The sequence below is a fragment of the Maylandia zebra genome, linkage group LG7 (assembly GCF_041146795.1).
Source record: "Maylandia zebra isolate NMK-2024a linkage group LG7, Mzebra_GT3a, whole genome shotgun sequence".
Taxonomy (NCBI): Eukaryota; Metazoa; Chordata; class Actinopteri; order Cichliformes; family Cichlidae; genus Maylandia; species Maylandia zebra.
Window position 1 is genome coordinate 10,595,380 of NC_135173.1, and position 19,955 is coordinate 10,615,334.

The following is a 19,955-nucleotide window of genomic DNA, read 5'->3' on the forward strand; positions in this document are numbered from 1 at the left end:
CCTATTAAAATGTATGCAAATTCTCACATGTATGGGAATTTATTTTATGCTGCACGGGTCGGTACCAGTGGTGATAAAATGAGTGCTGCTAAATCATCTTTGTCCTCCCAGGAAGGGGGAAGCAGGTAAAATAGTAACAGAGGGTCCAGCTAATAAGTTATTTATTTCCTGCGCCTGATTTAGTGTTGGATTAATGGCTGCTGAGAAACTTCTACAAAATCATTCCCATCTCCTGCAAAAATAATGCAGTAATGCTTTTATAAACATCAATATATACTGTATGTATTTAGTAACACAAACTGCCATCCAGAAGAAGCAGCAGGGTCAAAACGTACAAGGAATGACACCTCTCAGTCTCGATTACTGTCCTCACATTGGTGCTGAATAAACTCCCTGGTACTGTACGTACTAAAGTAACACACAATCGCTAACACAGACAGACACATATAATTTACTTCTCTCACAAGCCTTTTCTGTGTGCTTCAGGCTCAATCACTGTCCAACAGATGCTGAGTACAGGGTACAGCCTATAGTCAACTATGCCGGACAGGGACATGAGCAACTAATACAAAAGGTCATGTTTAACGGGAACAATAGTGAAAGGCCACTTTCAGATATTCATCCAATTCACTGCACGGCTCCTCCCTTGCACCTCTTTCTGTGCTCCTTCTCTACCATAAATCAAAAGGCCAGTGGTTTGTGCTGAATGGAGATGGGCACCACTTTGAAAACACTGAGTCATTCTTTCAAAGCAATCCCTTGTTAATCTGTTCACACACACACACACACACACACACACACACACACACACACACACACACACACACACACACACACACGCACACAGACTGCATGCAAGCTGAAACTAAATTTCAGGTTTAACATTTTTACCTACACACCAAACTGAGACGTGCGCCTCCCACTCTCTCCCTGCATCCTGCCTACAATTTCTGATTTATTTCAGCAATCATGCAGCTTTTACGGCACGCCATCTCACTCTATGCTATTCTGGTGATGGATTCCTGTGGAAGAAACAGCGTGTGGGATGCTCTGCAATCCCCATGGTGACTTACCCGCGTCCTCATTGGAGACAGCAGTCCCTCCATAGTTGATGAGGTTGGTTCCAGTGGGCTCGGGCCCCTCTCGATTGTGTCACCGTATTATTCCAGTCCGCAAATAGATCCTGTTAGAAACGCTGTCTCATCCTCAGAGCGAACATCTCTTCTACAACACTGCTCCCTACCCACCCAGAGAGCCCAGCGCTCTGACAGGCTCACAGAGAGAGCCAGTGTCTGTATGTGTGTGAGTGCAAGCATATAGACACACACACACACACAGAGGGAGGCAGCAGGAGAGAGGGCAGTGCCAAACTCCCAGTGCTTCTCCTCCTTCCGCCAACCTGTCAGTTGGTGTGGATCTTCCCGTACAAAACAGTGTGGCTTTAACGTGCAATGTCCACGGAAGGTTGCCCTCTCTTTCTGTCTCTCTCTAACTCTCTCCCTTTCTCCTTGGCTTTCGTTCTCCCCCTCTCTCTCCCTCTCCCGCTCTCTCTCTCTCTGCCTGTCCTCTTCTCTCTCCCTCTCCCTCAGTGCCTCCAGCTACATTTGTTCCCTTCAATGTGGCAAATGATTGCAGGTTTTTTTCTCGCTCTCTCTCTATGGCACAGCTCTCCTGGCAGTGCTCTCCCTCTGCTTGCACTCTGATCTCTCTGTCCGCCTGTTTTGCTACCTTGGACATCCCCCCATCTCCCATAATGCCCTTTTGTCGATCTTCCTGCTGACTGTCAACTCTGTGTTCCCGCCCAAGCTGGGGGGGTGGGTCAGACAAAATGTACATTTGTAGTACGTGTAAAAAAAAAAGGATTAAAAAAAGAGAGAGAGAAAAGAAAGCGACAAGAGGGCACTCCTGGGTCTCCTATTGTCCCTACAGACAATAGTGGCTCTTAATCGCCTAGCAACCTGATCAGCCTCTTTTCTCTTAACAGACAAGGCATGAGTCACTCTCTAGACACACAAGTACACACACAAACCCTGTCCCTCCTTTCCTGGCATGCCCACGCTTACACAGCTACACCTGCACCAAAGCCCACAGTATATATTCATAGCATGTGACAGGTCATCCGGTATATTGTGTTACAGCAGCGCTTTGGTGCTGTGATGTTAGATTCTTAGATTCAGTCTGTTGTTGCTCTATTACAGCATTACAGCGTTATTCCCCGTTATAAATGGATGAAAATGTGAACAAATCATCACCTCTGCTCTGAGTTGCATCTCGCCGTTGCCATGGCAACAATGTCCGTTAGGGTGGGCGCACGCAGAGGCGGTGGGATAATTCTAAATAAATAAATAAATACATGGAATAAATAAATAGATAAGTAAATCACTCCTGTGCCTGCTGTCTTTCCTCAGTCACAGCAGCTGGATCAAACTATGCACTTAGAAGACATCAGTGGTTCAAATGGCTGCCCGCTGACTTCATCAAGCCTTTATACCTGGAATGCAATTGAAGCACTCTGCCTCTCCTGTTTCTTATCCTTGCTTCTTGTAATTGACCCAGATAGGCCCAAAAAAGAATCAAATTAACTCAGATGATTGCTATATAATTTATCTTTGAGGATTCCTCATTAGCTTTTGTCTACAGCATAACATATCCTTGCCCCTCCACAGTCCTAACCTTTAAATTTACAATGTCCTTCTGATAAAAACAGTAAGAGAACAGTAATAACTTTTTATGTATACCACCATTAACAACAGACTTTGCAAAGTGCTGTAAAAGAAGTGAGGAAAAAGAGGAATCTGCTTGTAAATTAAATAAAGAAAGCCAAACAGAAATCCAACACAAAATGATGAATGGAGAGGCTGTTTAAAATTAACAATAAAATGACACATTATATTATACTGACAAAATGTCAATATTAAAAACTATCAATAAACGAATGAAATGAATAAAAACACGGCAACTGAAAAATCCTAGATGATTAGACAGCCGATTAAGGACCATAAAAAGATTAAAAGTAAAGTACATTTTTTAAATGAAAGCAAAAGTATTCAAATTGCCCTAAGAGTATTTAAATTGACCTAAAGGACATCACTGATGTTGTGAGCGTTATCTCCTCAGGCAGGCTGTTCCAAAGCTGAGGAGCCCTGATGGCAAAATCAGTCATCTTTAGATTTAAGCCCTGAGCACCTCAAATTAAAAGGCTGTGAACTGGTTCATACGGGCACATCGGCATTTTTGACCCAAATCTGCTTTAAAATTGGTCAGTAAAATCCCAGAATCAATTCTGAAACACACAGAGGGCCAACAGAGAAAAGCCAAGGAAAAGCGTGTTAAACAAATGGTTCTAAACACTCTTAATGTGTGCTGAAGTGGAGATAAGAGGAATAATTCCATTTATTACGTCTAACTTTAACACATCAGGCTGCGCAAAAAGCATCCACTGCTTTCTTCCGTAACATGATTTGGTCAAAGTGCATCAATATGTGTGTCTTCAGGTACGTTTACATCCCAGCAGCAGTTAATCAATGGCCAAGTGATTGATTTGTGTCGACAAGCTGAAATCCTGCTGTGACCACTACACCATCAGATATCCACTGCACCGATGAAAAAGCAGATAAACTGGAATCTGCTGTCAAAGTTCAGCATTGATCGCAGCCTTGCCTGGACGGCGCAGACATTTAAGCACAGCAATGCATGGACATGATCACCAATGTGGTCCTATTATGTTCATGTATGAACAACAAGCATTGTCAAACTGATTTTATCGTTAATGCAAAGACTGAGGTTGCACAAGAGTCTTCTCTGGACTACGCCATCACAAACATGAATGTATGCTTAATAAAAGCACTGCTCGGGGATCCATAAGGTTGAAATTTATGCAATATTTACAGCCACTGAGCTACTAACCATCTAATTAAAAAGGGATAGCATTCAAAGTCATGAATTTCATTAATGACGCATATATAAACAAAAGATTTCCCTCGGGAAAACACTCCTCGGTTCACTTAACATAAGACAATTTACTACTTCACACGGAACATCGCCATGACACCACGCGACCGTATCGCTGCACGTGCTAACAAATTCACACGCCTCAGTGACATGAAACAGACACAGATGAATAAACATAAACAGACAGTGCAGACACACACTGTATCAATCCCTAGTTCTGTAAAACACCAGCTTATTGATGAGGTGAAAATTGTCAGGCGCCACAGAGGTCTCTATAGGGAGGCAAAGAGAGGAGCTCAAATTGCATTAATAAGATGACCTCTGACCTCACAGCAGGCTCTTAAATGTAAGTTTATACATAAATCTAGAGCGCATTTGCGCCTGAAAATTATTTTATTTTCACAGCAAATTTTCACAGTTTCTGTTTCTCTTTATTAAATATATATTACTACTCTGGCTAAATAAAACATTTTTTTTGAGGGGACAAACATAAAAATTCATCGAGGCATAAGGTCGAAGTGCTATTTTTTTTTTTAACCAGACTATATGTGCTGTCATACCCATATATCACCATCACACATTACTGCTGACAGTGAATGTTAACCTGTCAGCAAATCCTACACACACATACACACCTCGTCATCCCACTCACTATTACACCTCTACAGGACATAAAGAATAGAATGGGTGGAATATAGGGGGTGATAAACATTGCAATCACAGGACAATACTACACAGGGTATTGCACATTTCAATAATGCACACTTTCCTTAAACCCATCCCCACTGCCTCCATCCTTTCCCCATCCCCCTTCATCTACTCTCCTCTCCTCCACTTCACTCCTGTCCCCGTCACCCCAGCTGAACCCCAAAATTAATCCCTGGTGACTTTTTCCATCACTCTGATGTGAGCAGACACACTTTGGTCCGAGTGTGCAGCTTTATTGTTCTGGCGCCTCTAGGTTCTCGCACGCTTGCTTTTTTATATTCTTCTGCGTTTAACCCTCGTTGTAAATTTCACACTTTCCAGTACAAACAACAGCATTTCCACTGAGTGAACATATGAGGGTCACATCATGGACAAATGTGAAAATGGTGTGTAATTTTCTTCTGGCTGTTTGTGTTTCTATTGAGAGCTGCAATTACACTGCAAAAAGCAGACGGCCAATCGGCTGAGGTAATTAGAGACTGTAACTTCATGGGGAAACAAAGGAATTAATTGCAATGATTACCAATTAAACTACATCAAAACAAAGAAAAGAAAAAAGAAAAAGAAAGCATAAACGAGGTTTGGTTTTTTTTATTGAGTTTTTTTCCTTGTAGAGGCTCTCCAACTCATGCTTCAACCTGATGTCTTTTTTGTCGTTTAATCTGTTGTTCCATCTGCCACTCTGGACGTTTCAGTGCTCTTCTGATAAATTAGCCAGACACCACTTTTTTAGTTTGATTATTTAGTTTGATTTTTTAAAATATCCAATAGTGGAAATTCAACCAGGGAATATCTGCAGAACTACAGCACTGTGCAAAGGTGACTTGAGTCACCTTTCACAAAGTGCAGCACTTTATTGAGACCCGCAGTGTGTATTTAATATGAACACCTTTATTATGCAATATAGCCTAAACTCTCTTAGGTAACCTCATTTATTTAAGTAGTCTTCAGGAATAGTTCTCCAGGCTTCTTGAAGGACATTCAGAGCTCTTCTTTGGACGTTGGCTGCTTATTGCTCTGTTCCCTGATGGCATGACAGCACTCCTTCAGTAATGTTGAAGTCCGGGCTCTGAAAAGGCCAATCTATGAATGATAGCGTTTCATTGTCTCGGTGTGTGTTTTCATCAAGGTATGCTTTTACTGCATCAACATATAATCTAACGTTCACTGCCATGCTTTAAAATGAACCCAATGCCAATCAGACACTTTCTAGAAGGTATTTCATGGTAGCACATAATCAGATACTTTTCCGCAAGTGCAGCAAAAACACTTTTCTGCATTCACAATGCCATCCGTTTTGATAAGATCCACTACCTGTACCTTTTATACCTGTTTCTTTTCCTTAAGAATTGCTTTTTGACAGCCACCCTTCCACTGAGACCATTTGCGATGAGACTTAAGCAAACAGTAGATGAATTAACTGAAGCTTTAGCTGTATCTCTCAGCTCAACTACCAGGTCTTTACTGGATTTCTGCCTATTTCTTGAGAATGTGGCTTTTAGATACCGTTAATCTGCTGCAGAGAGCTTTTTACACAGGGCACTTCTTCTTTTGTCCTCAAATTGTCCATTTACCTCATATTTTTTAAATACACACTGCACAGCAAGCAGCTTTCAGCTAATAGCTCTTTTGGAATTATCTTGTTGGTGCAAAAATACTACTTTATATCTGTTTTTATGTATTCAGTGGGAACAGATTTTTGCATCAGGCTGCTAGGAACGAAGTGCCTGAAGATTCCATTTAAAATAGTCTTTTCTCTGCTATGTGTAGACACAACACAGTTTCATCTCTTTGGTTAGATGCCTTTTATATACTTGCGAGATTCATAGGTCAGTGTTAAGTGACTCAGCAAACAAAGATCACAATACTGTGAAAATGGTCAGGTCTGAGGACTGGACTAAATTAAATAAATATTAAAAAAAAACAAAACAGCCAGTGGCCAGGAAAAAACTTTGCAAGACCTTCAGAGAAGAAAACTATTGCTCAAGACCACTTTAAAAGATTACAAGAAAGTCTGGCTGCTTGGAAGAAAACAAGATATAAGAAATGAAGGATGAGCCAAGACTTTTGCATAGTAGGATATATCAAAACCTATCTGGTACAGCAAGCCAGGTGACTACACTAAACAAGAGACTGGCAGCCCCATGGCAGAATGGGACAACAAAACAGAGAGAAACAGTGGAAGGAAAGAAAAAAGGAGTCATATTTATCATTATTCACTGTGTGTCCGGGCATCTGGCTGACAACAGAAGACCCTATAAGTCAATGTGTGACCCTGTCACACAACAACAGCTAAATCAATGCCAAAAGAGAGTAAGCTGCTGCTGACTCTCATAAGGTGGACAGGGACTTCTTGTCTACACAGACTAACAGAATCGGCTCAGTAGGGAGTTGGAGAGATAAGATGTGTCCCTGTTAACAATCACTGTCAATACTGTGGGAGGTCTGATGGAAAAACTGGCAGACTGGGACCCGCTGCTCCAGGTTTTCACATGTTGGGTGTAAATTTCAGTCAACAGCTTCTATGCTTGATAATCCTAGGATAGAAAAATCAGTATCATCCCTTGAATTTTACCCTTCCACTCTTATTTCTGCCTCCACATTAAGCCTCAAAAGAGGCAAACAAGCAATCTCGTAAATTAATATTGACAAATCTATGTGGTATGTGTCTGAGGGATTAAAATAGTAAGCCAATGAAGTGTTGATTACTGCATTAATCTACTAACCACATAATCATCATTAAATATTTAAACTGTTCACTCTTGGTAAACGTTTGGTGTAAAAGGATTAGTCCAGGAATTATTTAAGCATTGAAATAGAGTAAAATCATCACAAAACACACGCACTCATACACACTTTACATCTGAGAACTGAGGCGTTAGTCTCTGCTTTCAACAAGATGTTAGTGCAATTGGTTTTTGCTATTTAGAGTCACCAGTCATGGCCAAGGTTGAGATTTACTGTTATATATTGGGGTGTGCCAAAGGTTCTGGCCATGTTTAAGAGCGCCAGGTTGATTGTTGCCAGAGGGAATATGTCTGACATCTAATCTAAAGTTCATTAAACAGCAATCCCTAGAAACATGCTGCACTTGCACATTGATATGCCCTTACACACACATATCCGCAGTCACCCACACCCACACACAAACAGAAACTACCCTGCACCAACATGCACAGACGCATACATTTGATATGTGTGGTTGCCCTCATTGGCCTGCAGTCCTTGGAGGTAGTTAAAGGAAGAGGGGGAAACCCCTTCTCTTCTCTCACACCTCACCACAGCTCAGAGGGACGAACATCTTATCTCACTACTGCAGAGAGACAGAGAATTAGGAGGGAGAGAGATGGATGGGAGAGGGTAATGTGAGCAGGGGTTTGTAGGCGAAGGACATACGGGATTGAGGGAGTGTGGGCATAAGAGAATAGCAGCGAGAGACAAAGAGGGTGAAAATATTCAATCAGCCTCATTTCTCCAAGTTTTATGCACGGAAAAAAAAGCAGCTTCTGTGGGACCACTGATTGGAAATGTGTTGTACAAGAACAACATAGGCATCAGCTGGACTATATTCACGTTTTTTTCCACAAGACATCTCACAGGAGCCTAGAATCTTCTCCTCCATAGATGTGCTAATGTGAAAACACTTTCTATCCACCACATATGTGCATGCTGATGAAGTGTTATCGGTGCCAAAAAATATTTCCCCCTTATTTAAATGCACATTTGGGTAAGAAGGAAAGTGAATTGATTTTATTCATCGTGAGCCATGGCATGAGCATGCCCGATGCTATGAAGTCATTCCAAAACGGTTTCCTAGCAACCGTCGTCACGGGCAACCAGCATTCTCTGCAGACAGCACACCGAGCCTTGCAGAGAGAGCGAGAGATACACAGAGAGTGACAGCATGGTGGAGAGTTGACCGCAGTTAATTTGGTGTTTGTGTGTCAGGCTTTGCTTATACAGACTCATCATCTACATTCATGTGTCACCATTACTCATACCGGTTCATGAAAAGCCTTTTCTTATTCAGAGGAAGTGTGCGGCTTTGCAGTTTTGCCATGATGACTCCTTTTGCAGGCAAAGACACTCACAGAAATGTGACCTATTTCGATATTCCTGACACACGCTGTACACTCAAACACATGCCCAAAGCATGGCCAGAAACTCAGTATAGCAGGTACCAGGAGTGATGCATTATTCACCTGCAATCAAACACTGCCCTCTACTGAAGAAACTCTAATAAAACATGCTGGCAGTTCCTATATTCAAATAAAATGCGCCCTCTTTATAAAAAGAGGTTGAAAGCTAAGCATTAGGCTTGTATTTGATGACACATCAAATAGCAAACTGTTTGAAAAAGTTTATTACTGCTAAAGCTGTAATCATGATTAAAGTAAAAAATTACATATCTTTCCTCAGGGAGAAAGATTCCTATACTATATATGTTAATGTGTATGTCGACCTTTAACGAACAAAGTTTGGAGCAGGTTTCTGGCAAGTCTGACAACTTTTAAGATGAATGTAAGAATTTACATATACTGCACATACACTACTACTAATACACTATTTTACAACCATTAGGAATCCATACAGTAAGTAAATTCATCCTTCACCCCGTCATCAGTGTGCCTGTTGGGTAATACATTCCCTCAGTACTAAATAATATATATATATTTATTAAATATTATACATGACTGAGGGAATTAGGCTGGTTAACGTCAGTCAGTGTTGATATCAGTCACTGATCAGCAGGACTGGGTCTTAAGTTTTCAGCTAATAGCTCTGGGTGGAAATTGTGCATTAGTTTGAAATGAACTGAATACAAATTACCGGACATCGTTGTAATAAGAACCGTAATTAACTAAATTACAAAACAGATAAACATAAATAAATGTTCACTTAAAAATGGATGCAGCCACAATTTTTTAAATTTCAAAAATACTCTTGTTTCCTTTATGCAAATTGTTTAAGCAAATAAAATGCATCCTCTGTTGGTCAAATAAAATTTCCCTTACAAAGACAGTCATTAACAGTGTAATCATAATCTAATTACACATCTTGTAAGTTTAGTTTATTATAGTTTCATATTTTTGTAACTTGCTTACATAATCCTGATTTAGCCATAGCAGAATGACAGCCTATTATGAACCTCATTTATACACTGTTTTTACTCTCTTTGTGTGTGCGCACAAACATGAACTAGCTCATGGGTACACACCTTTTACAATAATTTGCAATAATAAAACGTTACTATTGACTTAATGCTCTCTGACCGGCTGAATTTGCATGTAATGACAGGTGTGCTCAAATGACCAGAATACAACACTTCCTGCAGGCTCCTGGATGCATTAAGAACTGCAAAATGCACGGTACAATTTTAAAAGCACAAATGATCATAGATCTTATATTAGATATATAGTTGTGGTCATAACTTTGCATTTGGCCAGGGTGGAAATGATTGTACAGCATACATCTTCAATGGTTTTCATACCTGAATATGTTAACTTCATTAAAAACATTTAATAATTGTTGCTGAACCTATTAACTTCTCATTAGTGATCATGATTGACTACAGCTGGTAGGTCCTTTTTGCCAACATAAAATGGTTTTGTTTGACAGCACTCATTAGACTGACTAACACTCGGAACAATTGGAAAGTCCAAGGAACTCAGTGAGGATCTAACAAGGAAACTCACAGATTTATACAAGATCATCAGTTAAAAACACTATATGTAAGTAGAAGCCATCATTTTGCCAAGGCCTGGAAGAAGACCTAAACTGTTACCCTCCGATGAGCGGGAATTGGTTAGGATCTTCAGGAAGAACCCTGGAACCACTAAGGCTCATACCTGCCTTGAACTGGAACTAGTGCATGAACACCAGGGTCACTGTCCACAGTTAAGTGAAATATACATCAATATGCAGAAATCTGCAGATGCCCACATGGACATGTCAAATGCATACAAAATGCATGCAAGTTTTATGGACAGATAAGACAAACACTGAGCTATTTGGCAACAATGACATGAGGTACGTTGGAGTAAAGGTGAGACTTTCAAACAGGCTTTATCATGTCTTTATCTCCCTCTAGAGGCAGAAAAACGAAAGGTTTATAGCTTGGCCCTCTTTGTCTTGCTCTGCTCTGCTATTTCATCTTTTTCATTTTACCCCTGCTCCATGGAGAATTAGCTGTAAAATGCATTCAGGTCCATAAATATCTGGATAAATTGACAATCTTGCCTCTTTAAACGACCACAGTGGATATGAAATCACACAATCAAAATGTTATTGACGTGCAGACTTTCAGCTTTAACTCAGTGGGTTAAACAAAAGTCTTGCTTTCATTGTTTAAGAGTTAAAGCCATACAGACACATATACACACAGGCACTTTTTGTACTGTAAGCTATTACCATATCATTACAAAAAAAAAACACCCAGTGAGTTAATGAACATCACACCTAAATCATGACATTTCTAAGGGTCACAGGGAGTTAAATCAAAGATTTTGTCGGTCATATGTGAAACTCTGTAACACAGTCTTGACTAATTTTGTTGCAGCATGTGTGTTTGTTCTTCTGCTAATATTTCTCAACACCTAGTTCTGCAGTTTACATCATTTTTCACACAGGAAGATCATGCACTGAAATTGCACTTTCTGCTTTTCTATAGCTGTTCCGTTACTTCTCTTAACTGAACTACACATGCAGTTGCTCCTCACAGAAAAGCAAGAACACATACCTGGTGGCACTGAGCATTTTAACATAACATATTTTTTAACATTAACATATTTCAACATATTGCAATAAATGCACGGCGGGAAGAAATGACATTTCGCATTTCAACTTCCCACCTTATAATTAAACCGTCTGAAACACATTCAAAACCTTATTCAAATACCCACTCAAATGAGACCAGTCATTGTTAATGGTGCCTTAAATGGATATCCTGTTTGTTACCCTGCTATACTGGGTAAGCCTTGACATGAAACATAAACATGATCCTCAAGTTTACATAGGTTTTGTTTTGAATATATTCTACATCACAAACATCTCCACTGGAAATTAATCGTAGAGAAATAAAGATTTTTTTCAAAAAGCGTTGGATAAGATGACTGTTGCTAGGACAACCATGGTCATATGTCTGTGGAAGCGAGAGACAAAAAAGAAAGACGCAGCAAAGTCAGTCTGATGGGGTGTGCTGATTCAGTTACATCTGACTGTCATGGAATATTTTAAGAACTGAACACTGACACATAGATAAACTTCAGTACACACAAAGCAAAGAGTTTCTCAAGTCTCCGAAAGTCTTCTATTTCTTGCTGAAAACAGGATGTTGGTGATTTGTTCCTGGTTTCACTGCCCATACACCCATTTTTTTCTTTTTTTTTTCTTTTCTTTAAAGCAAAGTTAAAGCAGTAGGCCAGGAGGACCGCAGCTACCATTCGCCAATTTGAGCAGCCAGCAGGAAAATATTATTAAACAAGGAGACAAACATCTCCACAGCTACTGTGAGTTCATCATGGGCAACATGAAGTTTGGCATATACACAACCAAACAGTTAACGTTTTACATTAAAAAGCAAACAGATGCTGTCGTTGATTATTTTAAAGTCACTGCTTTTCAGTAACATTGTCATGCCACATTTTGTTAGAAATGTTGATGCGGTTCAGGTGGGCTAAGTGGGTCAAGACATGGCTAAAAGATGGAGAGGACCCAGAAGAACGGTAAAAAAAAAAAACCTCAAATAAGAGGCACTCTGACATTAAGAGAGAAATTTAAGAGGTACAAAGAAAAAAGTTGATTTGTTAGTGAAACTGTGAATTAACTGTTTCCTGGTATGCAAAAACAACCAGTTTTAGGCAGCAAATACAGCCATTTTGCCAAAGAAGTCTCACAGTTACCCAAAACACGTTCTTGACATGGTCACCAGAACGCTTGTATGGACACTTTTAAAGTGCACAACCCTTTGCAACGCATTTAAACACACAAACATGCAAGGACCAACATGCTGTGCTAATGAGGTGCAGGAGCATTTTAAAACTTTTTAAATGCCCATGCACCTTTTCCTAAATTTAACCGAGAGGTTTTTGGTGTTTAAACTAAACCAGTGAGAAAAAGTTGCAAGTGAGTGGAAACACAGTGTCAAACAGAACACAATTCAGTCTCCTGGATGACAAACCTTGCGACTTTATCTCTATAAACGATGGACCAGTATCTCTGTTTCCAATATTGCTGCAACCGATGTATCACGGCAACAACGGACAGAAGAGAATTATGAGATAAACCTGGCTGCTGAGTACAAAAATGGAGCTAATCAAGCCTTCTGTTATTACTGGATCAACTGAATATAATTGAAGGACTTCACTGGTAGACAACTGCTTTTTGTTATAAATAAATATACTGAAACCATGACTAAGTGTGGTTTTTAGAACAATTCTGATCTGTGTCCTGCCCAACAACCATCACTGTTCTGTAGTAGCTAAACCCTGCCTTCTTCAGGGTTGTTGCTTTATTAATGTAGGGTGTTTTGCTGACTTTCCATAGGATTGGCATGTATAATTTGACCCAGATGAAGACGATATATCTCTCATTTTACACAAAGGGCTCTTCAAATGATTCCTTCTCTTTTGGAGCAGAAAAAAGGAAGCTGCAAAAATATTCCCTGAGTTTACCTAACATAACCTTGCACGTACAAGGTAGGCACGATGAGAAAATGTGACAGGTGAGTTACTTTGCACATGTATGACAAAGTGACTCACCCGTCATATTTTCTCTTCATGCCTACCTTGTAAGTGCTGCTAACAGGACAGCTCTTCATTATGACAAGGGCCTGTTCTATGTTAACTCACTCCATATGGAAGACAATCAGCCCCTCTGGGACCTGTGTCAACCAGAGTGTGAAATGTCAGATGCATGCACGTTGTAGCACACACACACACACACACAAATATACACATCCATGACCCACGGCAGTCACATTCACAGCAGCAGACACACACACACCCACACAAAGGGAGAGAAAGTGAACTTGGAAGCAAATCGAGATTGGTCTTTCTAGTCAGACATCTGCTCGGTCCCAGAGACAGATGGTGAGCCAATCAGACCGCCTGGTGCCTCTGTTACTCCCCGCCTCTTGTGCCATCCTGCTGCCCCTCCCCTAAACCTGCATCCTGGCTCACATGACAGGTGGCACCTTGTGAATGTGACACTGCCACTGCCCTGGAAAATTATTTATGCATTCACTTTATTGAAACTGACATGCAAATAAGCAAAAAATGAAACATTCAAATCCAGCTCACTTTACCTTTATCTCACGGTTCACGCCCTACGCTCCATACTGAGCTTATTGTGTCTCGATGCACCAGTACAAACAGAAATCTCTCATTTATCTGCCCTGATCTTTTCCACAGGATCCTGACCTCTTAAAGAAGGGCAGCCATCAGATGGATATCTTATATGCACTTTAGTGAAAGCAATATCCTGCAAGTCAACAATAGCCAAAAGGGGAATCTCTTAAAACTGATGCAGGATCTAAGCATTTTGTTTGCTCTTAAATATTTATTCAAGAGACCACATGTTATGTCATGAGTGAGTATATAAATCAATGTACACGTTTCATCCCATATTCGTTCTATGCACTGCAGTAACCCATAATTAGAAAGCCTGGATAATTTCACTGCACAGATATGCACCTGAAGAGGTAGCCTGACAACGAGACAGAGAGCTTTAACAAGCATCAGGGTGAAGGCAGGGAGCCACAGCACAGGGAAGGATTGGCAGACTGTGATGAGCATCTGCCGGGTGCATGCTGGTGCTCATTAATGGCAGTTTCCTTAACCCCTCACTCACATTACCTGCACCAGCTAAGCTCAGCTGATAACCTGGCAGCCATTAGGTTCTCAAGAAATGCTGTCACACATCACTGAGAGGCTGCAGCATACATTAAGATGCAGTGCAAACACCACGCTGTTACTGCAAACACTTCCAACAGTCACACCTGAGACCTTCCTCTGGCTAGAAACAAAGACCACTACTAATGCTAATTGAAACTATGGCGAAGTCAGTTAATTTCTGCAGCTCATCAATAGTCCTTAAAGAGACTGTAAACAGTTCAGAAGATTTAATTACACGCTTTAGCCACTGGCACACAAATACCAACCTTTATACATTTATGCATGTTCTGAGATTTGAACTGTTTCTCTTGTTTGCTTCCCTCTACCCTCCCCCTTTTCTCATTCTACAATAATTAAATTCTTAGCTAGTAAGTAAAGCAAAAATAAGCAAACCCAAAAAAAGGGGGGGGGGGAAACACATCTGAAAATTAATTTATTCCACAAAGATCACAGCCAAATCCACTCTGAAGAAGACATTTCTGATGCTCTTTTGATCTTAATCAGCCAATACTGTGATTAGTTGCACAGTATAAATTCAAAGCTCCACCCAGTACCAGTTTAGTTTACTGCATATTTAACTCTTCTATAGTTTAATCTTATCTTTTTTAACAGCTGTTTTTGACAGATACACTCAAAACAGATTATCCTGCTTACCCAGCAACAAAAGGATAGTTAGCTTGTAACTCATGTTAGCCACTAATGTAAGTAAAGCAGTTGGCTAAAGACAACAAATAATAAAATTAATAAATAAATACCTTCATCAGAGGACAATAAACCTAGGTTAACCCAAAATGTGATTGTTGGACTTACATTTTTAAGAAACATTTCTCCTCTTGGATGGTATTTTTCTTCCACTCCATCAGATTTGCTCACTTTTTACTACTTCATGTTGGGCACTGAAGGCTAAGTGTAATCTTAAGGCCACAAACTACCTGAAAACCTTGTGCTTACTGTGTACCTCTGTGCATATGAGGAAGAGATACACGCACTTTAATTCTGGTCATTTTACTTATAAGAAAAAAAAATAGTGAATTGAAATTGTTCCTGTCTTTATTATTGAAGTTTATTTTATTTTTAATTGGAAGTTAAATATGTTACAAAATGTCAAATTGTATTCCAGTTTAAGATGATTTGCTCTGAAGAAATGAAACATTGGCTAAGTCCAAAATTAATTAAGTAATTTGTCATATGTTGATGGTGTTTATGGTGATGACACTTATCAACAAATTGCAGTTTTATGATCATCAAATTTTGTGCACAAATGATTTGCTTACATTTATTTACGGGCAAAATAGGCTTTTAAAACAACCAACTTTAATCCAGTGTTTGCACTTCCAAAAGAATAATAAGTATAAATACAGCGAAAAGTAGCACCAGTGGTGTAAAGAGGTTTGAAAAGGGCTTTTTGATCCAACTTAGAGTAAAACTGTTTCTTGCAGTGTTTCCTGCAGCAACTCCAGAGATTTAGTTAGCTGACATCAGCAGTACTGGTTCCTAACATCACTCAAGCATGACTGTTCTGCAGCCAGACTGCGGCTGTAAAAGGACAAATTCTTATATTATTACAGACAAACTAGAACTAAACAAATAAGCAAAAATAAAGTGGTGCAGGAAAAGTAGGCAAGAGTAGCCTACAGCGTGCAGACAGGAATATAAAGTGGAAGATAGTGAGGCATCAATAAAAAAGAATAGCAGTAATGGGATGCCATCTGTGCCTCTGCCTCTTGTTCATACTAATCACCAATAAGAACTTCAAATCTGTGCAGGTTATAAATTTGTTCATTGGGACATTACTTTCTGTCTTCGCAGCATTATGACAGTATGTGTCTTTGTGTGGTTTATAGTTATGTGTGCTTTTACAAACAAGCACCTTTGTGTGGATTGTAGGTAGTTTTAAAATTATGTCAAGCTTATTTTCTTACAAAATGCACAGAAACTGCAGAATTGTACTTCATTAACTGCTAACTATTGTGCATTTCCCAACCAGGTGTACCAGAGATACAAGCAGTTGTGTTGACATTTTGGCCACATACAGAAACACACATACACACACCAAATGTTATGCCCCTCTGCCTTTGTTGCAGGGCAGTAATCAATTATCTCAGTATGATGTCATTCTGCTAACCCTCCCCCATGCTCTTCAGCCCTCCTCCATTTGTACACTTGTTCTTCTGTTGTCGCCTGCGTCAAAAATGGAAAGTGCGACCTAGTAATCCAGTGCTGGGAAAAATAATTTCCAAAAACCCACAGTGTACACGCGTTTAATTGCAGGTTTTTGCAGGGATAAATAATTATATTGAATGGACACTGCAGTTAAACTGCACGTACACACACCCACTTGATACATCACATCATCGAGCAGTGATTTGATTATTGCTGAATGAATCCCCTGGCTTGATCACACTAGGTCATCTGGCCTCCATCCTCAGTGAGAGGATAATTGAATGAAGGACAGTAATGAAGACACATGGGCACCAACATGAAGGGCGACATGAGGTCTGTGCTTTGGAGTTTCTCTTTTTGTGTAGCTACAGGTCCCTAGTTAGACACTTACCTGACTATAAATAAAAGCTGCATTATGAAGTTATCAACATGAATTTACCGTTTAAAAAACAGATGTGCAGCTTTTATAGATGTTTACTGTCCCCTGCAAGAATCAGAAAACCTCTAACACATATATGCAGCTGTGGACATTGAAAAAAAGTGATCTGCTGTTTCCTCACTGTATGCAGAGCAGACCCCTCCAGCATTAGGAAGATAATCCATTTAGGTTGTCTGTGTGTCAAGATACTAGTTTGCCCTGGTTTCTTGCTGCTGGGTTTTGTGAGGTCCAGTGTAACAGATAGCAACATGCATATTGATCAGCTGCCCCTGCATATGGAAAAAGACAACCACTCTTTCGGGAGAGCTCTAAAATTAAAATGAATGAATCAGAGCAGAACACACTGGGGCAAACTGTGCTCCCATTTTTGTCAGCCTCATTTTCTTCATGAAGTAAAATTCCATGTGACACTTTATCACATGGAATTTATGATAAATCCGGGATTAGCTGCATCAAAACCTAAACCTTGAGACTGGCGCTTACGATGAGGGTGGATTTAGTCTTTAATTATTGCTCTTATTTTTCTCCTACGCTAATTAAAAGGCAACACTATAGTTGTTTGATTCTATTTCGGATTTAATTCTGCACCTCTCCATCATCTCCGAGAGCTTGGAGGGGCTGGGGGGTGGGGGGTTCTCTGAGCGAGAGAGCCAGAGCAGAGCTAATCAGCTCAGTGTATGTGTTGTGGCAAAGACTAGTGCTTGTGCCAATTCTGATTTAAAGTACAAAAACAAGCGTGCAGTTGTGGATACACACATTACTGGGAAGCGTAAGAACATGTGCACGTGTGGGCTCAAAATAGTAACTAGCTTTGTGAACCAGTATTTCCCATTTAGGCTAGGAATGAAGCTCACAGACAAATTCCTGTTAATGCCTTTACATACAATGTAGTTTATGACCTATTCCAGTACTAGTTGGCAGCATTTCTCTGGATATCTTAGCTGGAATCAGTCATGCCATTGATTCTTTTCATTCTACTCTAAAACTAATGCTCATTAGAAGCAAGCACTGTCTATGCACATACATGCATCTAGTAAAAGATATCCCAGAGTTTAGTTCTATATTTATAAAACAAACCAAGAAGATGAAGCCCTGCACATTTCTCCTCCTAGCCATAACATTTTATAGATTTAATTCAGTCAATCTATTGGATCTGTCTGACTTTGCTGTTTCTGATGTGACTTGTTTGTTGTGCTGTCTGTGGAAATAATTTACAGCATTGCCAGTAATTACTGCAGCAGATAATCACCTAACCACCTAAAATATTAATACACAGAGAGCCAGGAAGCATGATCAATATTAATATTTCGGCTCACGCCACACAAGAGCATGCAGACACACACATAGCTGCTAAACTCCCATTAATAAATAAGATGGGTTCACAGCATGAATGCAAATGTCACAGATTTTGTGAACTGAGCTCTGAAATGAGATATAGGAAAATTTCAAATATCAGAGTTAAGACACGTTAGTCCATATGTTTGATCAGCTTTACAGTCATCAATAAATATTTTTCAAAGAAAATGCCAAAAGAGCAAGTGGTATACATGTCAAGGTGAGCTTATTTTGGTAAGCTTGTGGGGAGTAGATCTAAAAGGTGAGAAGACTGTGGATGTAGGACATCAAGGACAAATGTGAGAGAGGCTGTGAAACTGGGATGGCAGCAAAGCTTTTTGTGCCTGTCATTTATGACAGCAGGAACACTTATAATGGAACACCTTCTATGCTAATGCATACTTGCAGCAAAATAGCGTAAAATGTGGAGTCAAAGGACACAAATTCTCTGCTTCAGATCTGGTGATGCCTGAAGTTATGTCCCCAAAGCCCCAAATCCCATTTTGATGGAAACCATCACCAGGGTAATTATATTTCTTGCAGTATATCGCCATGATGATGCTAAAAGCTTACTTTGACTTTTCCATGGCTAATTTGTTTCATCTTATTTTCAAATCCTCATGCTTTGCCCCTTCCATCCTTTGCCTGTCCATCATATTTTGCACTTTCCTCCTGCCCTCGTCCTTTTTTACGACCACCTCTCTTTCAAGTGGACTGCATGGCCTATTGCCATAGTAACAGACAGCCATGACAGGTGGAGATAGCAGGTAGTGCAGCGATGCATGACTCCCCCTGGGACTGCAGAATGCCAACACTATAGAATGAAAATGAGCAGAACAGACTCTTTTATAAGAAGTCACCCTCCATACAGATTTTACGGTCATTCATTGGTGGTTATCATAGGATGAACACATGCAGCAAAGCTGCAGCGCCATTGTTTCACAGTTAGGCTGGACAGAGGACCAAATGGAGTTTACTGGATTTTTAGCTTATGTTATGTATTTCTATTGCATCACTCTCTATGGCCAGATCTGAACCACGTGAACCAAGCCAGTCTGTTTCATGCCAATAAAAGACTGGGTTCAACACTAACAAGATCCTAGAAATCCCATGGGTTGCAGCAAAACTGTTCGCTCTATAATATGAAATTGATTTGATTCAGTGTTGTATACTGGCAGTGTTCACATGCTGACCTTGCACAAAACAGAAAACACTTCAGTTTAGCAACTTATCTGCTTGCACTGAAGGCATAAACCTTAGGTCGTTGCTCGCGGGCTTAATCATAGGACACATATATATACTAAATTAAACTGTCTCCAACATCCAGAGGCACCACGATCAACACCGCACCCTCACATCTGCAGTGTGTGAGCCATTTCTCCCACACTTGACCAGTGCAGTAGTGGAACACGTGGAGGACAAAAGCGAGAGTTTTCTCACTTGGGTGGAAAATACACACATTTCTT

General features: G+C 40.1%; 1 protein-coding gene across 2 annotated transcripts in view; it reads right to left on the reverse strand.

Moving 5' to 3' along the window:
• The window catches only part of frmd4a (FERM domain containing 4A), a 96,503-nt gene that overhangs the window by 75,503 nt on the left and 1,045 nt on the right, over positions 1–19,955 (reverse strand). The window contains exon 1 of one of the 2 annotated variants that reach the window (XM_024803098.2): positions 1,074–1,580. The exons of the other annotated variant lie outside the window; for it this stretch is intronic. Coding sequence (XP_024658866.1) covers positions 1,074–1,106 — 33 coding nt within the window. The 5' untranslated portion in view covers positions 1,107–1,580. Of the gene's footprint in view, positions 1–1,073; positions 1,581–19,955 lie in introns of those variants that run through there. 2 annotated transcript variants of the gene reach the window in all.